This window comes from Megascapheus bottae, chromosome 34 (assembly GCF_031878675.1).
Source record: "Megascapheus bottae isolate mThoBot1 chromosome 34, mThoBot2.hap1, whole genome shotgun sequence".
Taxonomy (NCBI): Eukaryota; Metazoa; Chordata; class Mammalia; order Rodentia; family Geomyidae; genus Megascapheus; species Megascapheus bottae.
In genome coordinates, this window is record NC_143542.1 from 5335224 (window position 1) to 5344984 (window position 9761).

Sequence of the window (9761 nt, forward strand, 5' to 3'; positions counted from 1 at the left end):
GGGAGAATGACGGTCCAGGCGGCAACCTGGCCAGGAGTAATGGGGGCTGAAGAGCAGGTGCGGCCAGGTAACCTCTAGGGTTTTAGGTGGGATGAACAGGAGAAGATGAGGACCTGTTATCCCAGCCCCGGCCTCAGCCTCTGGGGTGGCATTTGGGCTCCTGGGCCCTGAGCCTGTTGAGGTGAGGCGTCGGCCTGGGATCACGTCAGTGCTTGGAGATGCCTCAGGGCCCAGGACCGGTAGGCCTCTCTGCTGGACATGATGGGTGCCCACCCCAAGTCTTCCCTTGGTCCAGGCCTCCGGTGGCGCCAGCCATTCCTCAAGCCCAGGCTTTCCCTCGCAGCTCAGGGATCCCTGGTGACCTGATGCATGAGGAGAGTTTACCTTTGTGTGCGTGGTGTGCTGGAGATTGAACTCCTGACCACTTGGGCCACGATATCAATGGCCTTTACCCTTTTCAAACAGGAGCCCAGATGGAGTGAGGGCGGGGCATCCTACACTGAGACCTGGGCCAGAGCCTGGGTCCCATCAGGGCTGCACAGAGGATCCACAGGGAAACGGGTGCCTGCCAATGCTGTGGCACTGTCACCTCGAGGGCAAAAGCCACCCAGGCACGCTGTGGGTTGCCCCTGCCTTATCAAAGCCGAACCTGGGTTGGGGCAGGGGTAAAGTGCAGAGGGGAGGGGAAGGAAAGGGAAGGAGCAGGAGAGCCTGTGTGCTACTTCAGAAACATGCTGCCCACTCCTATTTAGCATTTAAATCTAGTGATCCATGCTCGTAATCTCAGCTCCTCAGGAAGCAGAGAGCCAAGGATCACAGTTCCAAGCCAGGCCTGGCAGGCAAGGCCGTGAGACTTTTCCCCACTGAGCTCCCCAAAACAAAGCTGGACATGAAACTGTGGCTCAAGTGCTAGACTTGAACAAAAAGCTCAGCAACAGGGCCAGGAGCATGACCTAGTGGTAGAGTACTTGCCTAGCATGTACAAAGCCCTGGCTTCAATTCTTTAGTACCACATACACGGAAAAAGCCAGAAGTGGTGCTGTGGCTCAAGTGGTAGAAGCTCCAGGACAGTGCCCGGTCCCTGAGTTCAAGGCCAGGATGATCTGTGAGGAGGATAGACACTGCAGAGCGAGCTCTGAGGAAGGACAGCATACAAGGGGTCACTTGAAAAAGAAAATCAAAGTCTGTTTTATTGGTAAACCAACAGACCAGCCACAATTTGGAAGGTAGGATGACCCCAACATTGGCCACCAAGCAAGGGGGAGATAGAGGTAGCGCCACGCCCAGGCCCCAGTGCCTGCTCACTTCATGCTCTTCACGAAGTCCTCGCCCTTCTTGATGGAGGCCTTCAGCTCAGGAAGCGCCTCAGTGATCATCTTCTCTTCGAACGGGGACACCCTGCCGATGCCCAGATTCTTCTCCAGGCCCTTTTTCTGGAGGAGGGGAGGGGAGGGGCGACAGCTGGGAGCCAGCCCCGCATCACCCACCGGGAGCCCCAGGCAGAGACCACCTGTACTTGTGCCCAGGAGCACCAAGCCAGACTGGGCCCACGAGACTCCACCTCAAGGAAGCCTTGGACTGGCAGCATGGCTGAAGCGGCTGTCTCACAAATACTTGGGGACTTCCCAAATAGAACAGCTTTATACAGAGACAAAGGATGCCTCCTGACCTGGTCTGCCCTACCTCCCCGAGCTCAGGCTCTGGCCAGACCACCCTGGGTGGGTTCCTGCTCTGCTGCCCACTACCCATGTGCCTTGAACAACTCCATTCCCCGAGTTTCCTCATCCACCTCCCAGAAGGCTGTGTGCTAAGCGCAGCAGCTGGCTGAGGAAAGTCTCCTCATGCAGCGCTTCTCGACCCAGGGTCAAGTTACAGACCAGACTAGCCTCAACTGGAGATCCTGCTGCTCTGTATCCTGAGTGCTGGGATTTAGGGGTGTGTCACTACGCCCAGGAAGAAGAAACACTTCAACATTCACCTCAAACTGAGTGTCCTTAGATAGATACGTATCTGGGCACTCGGAGGTAGCTGCTGAAATCAGCGCAGGCCACTGGGCCTTTCCCACGACACTGGTGTTCAGAGACCCTTAAAGTGTGGCCAGGGACCAAAGTTATCAGAAAGTGTCTGTCCCCGTCCCGTCCCCCAAACCCAGCTCCGCCCTCCTCTGGGCAGGGCAGGTACGCACCCCCAGCAGCAGGGGCGTGGAGAAGTAGGTGCAGTCTGTCTCCTGCGACTTCACAAAGGAGCACTCCACAACCCCTTCCTTCCCGTTCATCGCGTCCACCAGGGAGAAGACGAAGCGGGCGCCAGCGTAGGCCATGGACAGCGTGGCAGAGCCTAGAGAGCAAGGTAGCTCGGCCCAGCTGTTCCCTGGCCCCCAGGTGACCCCTCTACCCCCACCCCCTTGGGTGAGCTGCCTTCTTCAGTGCTGGCAGCACAGCAAATCCCTCACCCCACAACCGGGAACAAGCAGCCCTTCCTGCCACTCCCAAGACCTTACCAGCTCCAGCCTTGGCCTTCACCACCTCTGTGCCAGCCTCCTGGATCCTCCCAGTGAGCGCTGCCAGCTGGTCTTGGGGGAAGTCCACCTTGGGAGTACACTGGAAGGCAGGCAATGGGTCACAGGGACAACCCAGTCACTCAGTGCCACACCCCAGACCCCTCCTCAGGGCTACAGGGGGGGAGGGTGCTGGGAATGGAGCCAGGCTCTCCTGACATGTGCTAGGCAAGGGCTCAACCCCTGAGCCTGCCGGGCCTTGGCAAGCAGTCACTTCCCAAAATCTTGTGGGGAGGTACAACATAGACATGCACACGCACCTGGGAGATGAGGGGGATGATGGTCTTCCCAGCATGCCCACCGATGACAGGAACGCTGACCCGAGCGGGATCCAAACCCTGCAGAGAAACGATGCTCCATGCATGGCCCACACACTCCCCGCATTAAACCAGAGCCACTGTGCCTCCAAGGGCCTGGCCAGGTACTTCCAGCCAAGCAAACACACGGCACTGCTCACCTTCAGCTCTGCCACAAACGTGTTGGCGCGGACGATGTCCAGGGTGGTCACTCCAAAGATCTTGTTAGGGTTGTACACGCCATGCTTCTTGAACACCTCGGCCGTGATTGGGATGGTGGAGTTGACCTAGGGGACCCAGCAGGCATAAGACGACAAGCAAAGGGGGCATCTGGTGAGACTGCTGCTGGCAGCCAAGGTATGACGGCCACCCCAAGAGGTCAGAGCCATCTTCATACCAGAACATAACCCCTGGGGAGCCTTCACCTTCTGATACATCACCACACCCGGGGCACCTCTGGCTGGGCAAAGCTTCCTTTCTGAAATTTGATCCAGACTTTTGATTCACTTTCCTGTTTGAAAACTCCATGCTGTAGCCGCTGGAGCCCGGGCTCCATGTCTGGAGGCTCCAATATGGCTTTCCCTCAGAGTCTATGCGCCAAAGGAAACCTTGGAGGATGCTTTCTGGAAGTTAGAACCCAACTGCAAGGTTTCTACGATCACTGTTGGCTCCAGCAGGCAAGGCAGGTGAGTGGGGTACAGCAGGACCCCTTCTAAGGCCAGGAGCGTGGGATGTGAGCCCCAAGAGCCTGCCCACAGTCCCTTCCCTGCACTCTCTTTCAAACCCTCACTACAGGCCTACTCCAGGAGCCATGGCCAGCCAGACCAGGACCACAGCTGTCCTCTACATGTGGCACAGCCACAGAACAGCTGTGTATTATCAGAGATCTCTAGGTGTAAAGAGACTGGGATAGTGGAATCCAAACTGCAAACCCCAAGTAGAATACAACACAGATGGAATCAACAAGCTATCACAATCATGACTGAAAGGATAAATTTTAGCCAGGAATACTGGTACCTGCCTGTAATTCCAGCACTTGAGAGGCTGAAGAGGGAGGATGTGACCTCAAGGCCAGCCTGGATACAGGGTAAGACCTTGTCTCAAAGAAAGTTCATCTCTCATCACGACATTCACTTTGTTCCTGTCACCCAGGACATCTCACACCTTTCCAACCGTGCCCAGTTGAGCCTGGCTGGAAGCACAAGGCCCTGCCCACACTCACTGGGTTGGCGATGATACAGATCATAGCTTCAGGGCAATGCTGGGCACAGGCAGCAGCCAGGGTGGCCACGATGGTGGCATTGGTGTTGAACAGGTCATCCCGGGTCATGCCTGCAACGATCAGCAAGATGTACCCATTGTGACAGGTGCTGCCAGCCAGTGATGCCAATCCCACCTGACCAGAGAGGCCAGGTAAACTGACCTTATCTGGAAATAACAGTGTGGCCAGTGACAGCCGTGTGTCTGTGTATGTGTGTGTGTGTGTGTGCGTGTGCGTGCGTGTGTGCGCACTCGCATTTTGAGATCAGGGGGACAATACAGACAGGACGGGGTTCAGACGTCAGGCCTCTAGGCGCCCCATCCCTGGGCAGTGGGAGCCTTTGGAGGTTTTCTGTGGCAGAGGGTGGAATGGGATTGTACTTGTTCTCAGCACACATGCAGGGAGACCAGGACGAAGCTTCCCAACGCACCTGGTTTTCTGGGGACTCCAGCTGGGATCACCACCACGTCACTTCCTTTCAGGCAGTCTGGCAGCTGCTCAGGTCCGATGAAACCTAAAAGCACCCAAGGGAACAACCTCACCTTTTCTGACCCACAGAGGCGATGCCTCTAGGGGAAAGGTTGGGGGTGACAGCTTCTGCCTGAGAAGGCACAGGACCCCAGGCCACAGGGAGGGCCTCAGTGAGCCTCCACTCCCAACAAAACCAAAGCCAGCCATTCATTTGCTGGTCCCAGCAGGCCTGCTTGCACTGCTGCCTGGCAACCCCAGGGCCCCCCACCCCCCAAACCTCCTCATACCAAATGCCAGACACAATGAAATGCCTAGGTTGGTAAACAAGGGCGGAGTTTCCAGTGTCCATTTTGTTTTGTCCCATTTTATCAGGGCAACTGCTACAATGTCTAAAATCAGCTTGGTTTTGACTCTGTCCTCACTATAGGTGCTCTTGGAAACTAATAGCTAAAAAAAAAAAAAAAAAAAAAAAAAAGAGGAGAGAATGAATCTGAAGACTGGGGAGGCTGTCACCCCAGTGAACTCAAAGGAAGGAGCAACTCAAGTCTTCTGGGGAAACAAAGGTGCCAGCAGGGTCTTCAGGCACAGTGAGAGCCCAGAGACCTGCACTCACCACTCAGCACTCCAAGAAACAGTGCACAAAGACACTGACCTCAACTCATCAGCAGCCCAAAGGTCAACAGGATGGACAGAGCAACTAAATGGTAAGTTACAGAAGCTCTAAAAATGGTTTTACCAAGAATATGGAGATAAAACTATGCCAGGCTGTGAAGGCTGCATTGCCTGCATGTGTGACCCTGGCCAAGGAGCAGTGGGAGTACAGGGAAGGCAGCAGAGAAGGAGGCATCACCCCATCACCCCAAGAGCTCGGGAACTTCCCCTTCCACAACCAACTTTCAAATCAGAAAAAGTACATAAATGGCAAGATGGGGCCACCTTGTTTTTGGCTTTTTTTTTGGTGGGTCATGGGGCTTGAACTCTGGGCCTGGGCACTGTCCCTGAGCTCTTCAGCTCAAGGCTACCACCCTACCCTTGAGCCACAGCCCCACTTACGGTTTTCCAGTGGCTAACTGGAGGTAAGAGTCTCACTGTCTTTAGTGCCTGGGCTGGCTTTGAACCCTGATCCTCAGATCTCAGCCTGGTGAGTAGTTAGGATGACAGGCGTGAGCCACCGCACCAGCAAGGGACTACCTTGTTTTCTAAAAGATAATGCTGCTTAAATGTTTGTCGACCCATGCCCAAAACATTGCAGTCCTTTGTGAAACTTAATTCTACAATTAACGTAGAAGTCTTCTGTCCAGCCAGGCATGGTGGCTCTCACCTGTAATCCTAGCTACTCAGGAGGCTGAGATCTGAGGATTGAGGTTCAAAGTGGGCCCAGGAATGAAAGTACATGAGACTCTTATCTCCAATTAAATTAACCACCAGAAAACCGAAGTGGCATTGTGGCTCAATGCGGTAGAGTGATAGCCTTGAGCGGAAGAGCTCAGGGTTAGCACCCAGGTCCAGAGTTAAGCCCTACCACTGAAGGGGGGGGGAGGGGAGAGGGAAAGAGAGAAAGAGCGGGATGGGGGGGAGGGATATCCATGTCCTTAAATTTTTGATCCCACCTAAGCTCCAGAGCTAGGACCTGGATCTACAAGGAAGGGTGGAGTCTCAGGCAGGTGGGCCCATACCTTTCACGTTTGCTCTGGTCTCGATGTGGCTCAGGTCCGCGGCCACCCCTGGTGTGTGGGCGATGTCGTAGAGGGTCAGGCGGCTCACTAAGGGACTGTTCTTCAGGAGGAGGGAAAGAGGCTGCCCAATTCCTCCAGAAGCCCCGAGCACAGCTACTTTAGCATTGTTCTAAAAAGACACACAGGGAAAAGACTCAGCACAGAACCCTCACGGAAAAGTACATACATGGCAGCCTACAAAATCTATCACGGGGCTGCTTTTGTTGAAGTGGTGTCAAAACAAGATACACTGGTCACTTCCTCCAGAGGGCCAGTTCCCAGTGGGAGAATTCAAGTGGGGAAAGTTGGGACACTCGGATTAGATGCCCAACATTCTTGTGAAGATAAAGCAGCAGCTTCACCTCCAGACATGTGCAGCTTTTTTTTTTTTTTTGCCAGTCCTGGGCTTGAGCTCAGGGTCTGAGCACTGTCCTTGGACTTTCTCAAGGCTAGAACTCTACCACTTGAGCCTCAGCACCACTTCCGGCTTTTTTTTCTTTGTATGTGGTACCGAGGAATCGAACCCGGGCCTTCATGCATGCTAGGCAAGCACTTTAACCACCAGGCCAAACTTCCGGCCCCACATGTGCAGCTTTTAAAAACTGAACAGAGCTAGGTGTGGTGGCTCACCCCTGTAATACCAGCCACTCAGGAGCCTGAGATCTGAGGATCACTGCTCAAAGCCAGCCTGGGCACTGAAGTTGGTGAGACTAATTTCCAATTAACCTATAGAAAACCAGGAGTGGTGCTGTGGCTCAAGGAGTAGGGTGGTAGCCTTGAGCTGAAGAGCTCAGGGACAACACTCAGCTCAAGTCCCACAACTGACAAAAACAGAGATGGGGCTGGGAATGTGCGTTAGTCGGCAAAGTGCTTGCCCAGCACGCATTAAGCTCTAGGTTTGATTCCTCAGTACCCCATAAACAGAAATGCCAAAAGTGGCACTATGGCTCAAGTGGTAGAGTGTTAACTTTGAGCAAAAGCAGCCCAGGGAGAAACAAACCTAAACAGAGACCCTAGCAACAGGCCTGTCACTGGACATGGGACTGCAGCAATAAGGGGCAAGCAAATCAAGACACTAGGGAGTCGAGGAAGAGGACCACAGTACACTAGCCCCTCAGTGTGGGGGTAGTTTCCAGGACACCTCCAAATCCCCAGCAGTATTTGATATACCTTACACAATCCTCCTGGGAACTTTACCTCTACGTCATGTTCAATATGAAATGCAATGTCAATGCTGTGTGGAAAAAAGCTAGAGGCATGGCTCAAGTGGAAGAATGCCATGGACAGCCCTCAGGGTCCATGTGGGGACGGCCTGGGAGACAGGCTTTCCCCCAGACCTTGTCTCTACAGGATCAACAGCTCACCTTTACAAAACAGAGACCCTAGCAACAGGCCTGTCACTGGACAGGGGCCTTAAGCAGTGGGACCTACACAATGCACTAAAGAAATCTGTGTCACAGTTGCTAGGTCTCAGAGATCTTTAAACTTCCAAACTGCTGAGCTGCAAGTACCAAGAGCACACTATTTAGCCACCAATGAGAATGAACATATGAAAAATGTTGCTGCATTTATAAATTTGCTTTAAAAGATTAAGTTTGTGCTAAGTGCTAATTAATAGCTCACACCTGTTATCCTATCTACTCAGGAAGCTGAGATCTCAGGGTCATTCAGGGTCACAATTTGAACTTAGCTCAAATAAATAGCCCATTAGACTCTTATCTCTAATTAACTACCAAAAAGCCGGAAGTGGAGCTGTCCAGTTCCCAGGTCCAAGTTTAAACCCCTAAACTGGCACACACGCACAAAAAAATCCTGTGGCAGTTTCTTGAGCTTGCCTCCTAAGTGACTGAGCCTATAGGTGTGAGTCCCCCTTCACACATGGTTTAAGGTCAGGACATAACCACAACCACCCAGACTGGCATGGAAGGCACAATTCCTTCTCAGCTTCTCAAAGTGCTGAGACTGAAGACCTGTACCACCACACCCACCCCATTTCTACAATGCCTGCTCTGTTGTTCCATCTGCCTGGAAAACTCCAGAGGGTATGATCTCTGCTCCCTCCAGAGCTACACTCAAAGGTCATGTTCCCGATGATCTGAAAACTATAACCCTCTTTCTTTGCTTTTCCTTAGGTAGTGGATGCACCACTACCTAAGATACTTTATAATGAGGGAGACAGTGAGATAACTCAAATGCGGAGTTGTGTTTTATTCACTACTGGACATCAGTGCCTAGAGGTGATGCCACCAATTAAGCCATTCTAGGCTGTGAATAGAAGAGTGGTTGCCCATCACACACACAATGTAAAACATCAATAACGGAAAAAAAAAGCCGCCACAAGGCCGGGAGTTTGGCCTATCGTGTAGAGTGCTTGCCTAGCATGCACAAAGACCCAGGTTCCATTCCTAGGTACCGCATACACAGAGAAAGGGGGGGGGGGTCGTGGTGGCTTTGGCCTTGGGAAAGCTCAGGTCTCGAGTTCAAGCCCCAGGACTGGGGAAAAAAAAAAAAAACAAACAAACAAAAACCACAAAAGCGGCCATAAAATCCAATCGCCTCCCCACTCAGCTTCCTTTCTTCCCCATTTTACCTTTGCCCCAGCACTAGTCCTCATCTTCTCCACCTGACTTCAACTCACTCTCTGCTGTGATTCATTCATTCATTCATTCATTCATTCACTCACCTTGGTATTTATTCCCTGCAGCCTAGATACACGGTATTTGCATCTTTTTTAAGTGGCCGGGCTGTATAGAACACGCCAGGGCATCACCTGAACCATAAAGAATGCGTGTGTGGGGGGAGGGGTTGTCTCTTTCCTAATCCTTGGGCATGGCCAAGCAGGCACCTGCTGTGTTCCCCCAAACCCTGGATTCCCCGGGAGCCCCTGGTGGGAGTCCCGGGGCCTCTCAAGGAGCCATCGCCCTGGAAGACGACTAAAAATAGGCTGCTGCGGTGATCCGAGGCCACGTCCGGAGCTGTCAACACCCCTGGGGGGCAGAGACGCGTTCCGAAAGGGGGGGCCGCGGGCGGGGCGGCCCCAGGACCCTCGCTGGCCCCGTCCACCTCACGACTCCTCCTCCCGCAGGTCCCCGGCGCGGAGGGGCCCGGCCGCGGGCCTGTCCATCCCCCCCCCCGCGAGCGGCGCGATCCCGCTCCCGTCCCGGGCTCCGCACCCCGCGCGCCTCCACGGGGCCGGCGCCCTGCGCCCCGGGCGTCCCGCCGGCTCCCACGCCCTCGCCTACCTGGGCCGAGGTGCTGAAGCCGCGGCGCAGAGCGGCGCCGGCCGGGCGGGCGAGGGCGGACAGCATGGCGGAGGAGAGCGGCGGGACGGAGCGCAGCGGGCGGCGGGGCGGTGACTCCAACGACCTCCACGCTGCGCCGCGCCGCTCGCTTTAAGCGCCCTCAAATCTCGCGAGAGCGGCCGCTTCCCGGCCTTTTCCCCGCCCCCCCTCCCACCTCGC

General features: G+C 54.4%; 1 protein-coding gene across 1 annotated transcript; it reads right to left on the reverse strand.

Moving 5' to 3' along the window:
- Positions 1-1160: 1160 nt before the first annotated feature.
- Mdh2 (malate dehydrogenase 2) lies at positions 1161-9694 on the reverse strand. The gene is made up of 9 exons (XM_090324053.1): positions 9543-9694; positions 6262-6430; positions 4545-4628; positions 4076-4185; positions 3015-3140; positions 2818-2895; positions 2501-2600; positions 2186-2337; positions 1161-1433 (listed from the first exon to the last, which is right to left on the reverse strand). The coding sequence occupies exons 1-9, from the start codon at positions 9606-9608 to the stop codon at positions 1302-1304; spliced, it is 1017 nt and encodes a 338-aa protein (XP_090180179.1). The 5' UTR covers positions 9609-9694; the 3' UTR covers positions 1161-1301.
- Between the last annotated feature and the right edge of the window lie 67 nt (positions 9695-9761).

What these genes read in the sequence shown, in the direction of transcription:
- Mdh2 (XM_090324053.1), bottom strand. Translation starts at nt 9,608, where the DNA reads ATGCTGTCCGCCCTCGCCCGCCCGGCCGGCGCCGCTCTGCGCCGCGGC. An exon ending in GCTTCAGCACCTCGGCCCAG is followed by an intron (nt 6,431 to 9,542) that starts GTAGGCGAGGGC and finishes GTGTCTTTTTAG; the next exon opens with AACAATGCTAAAGTAGCTGT. An exon ending in GAAGGCCAAGGCTGGAGCTG is followed by an intron (nt 2,338 to 2,500) that starts GTAAGGTCTTGG and finishes CTTGCTCTCTAG; the next exon opens with GCTCTGCCACGCTGTCCATG.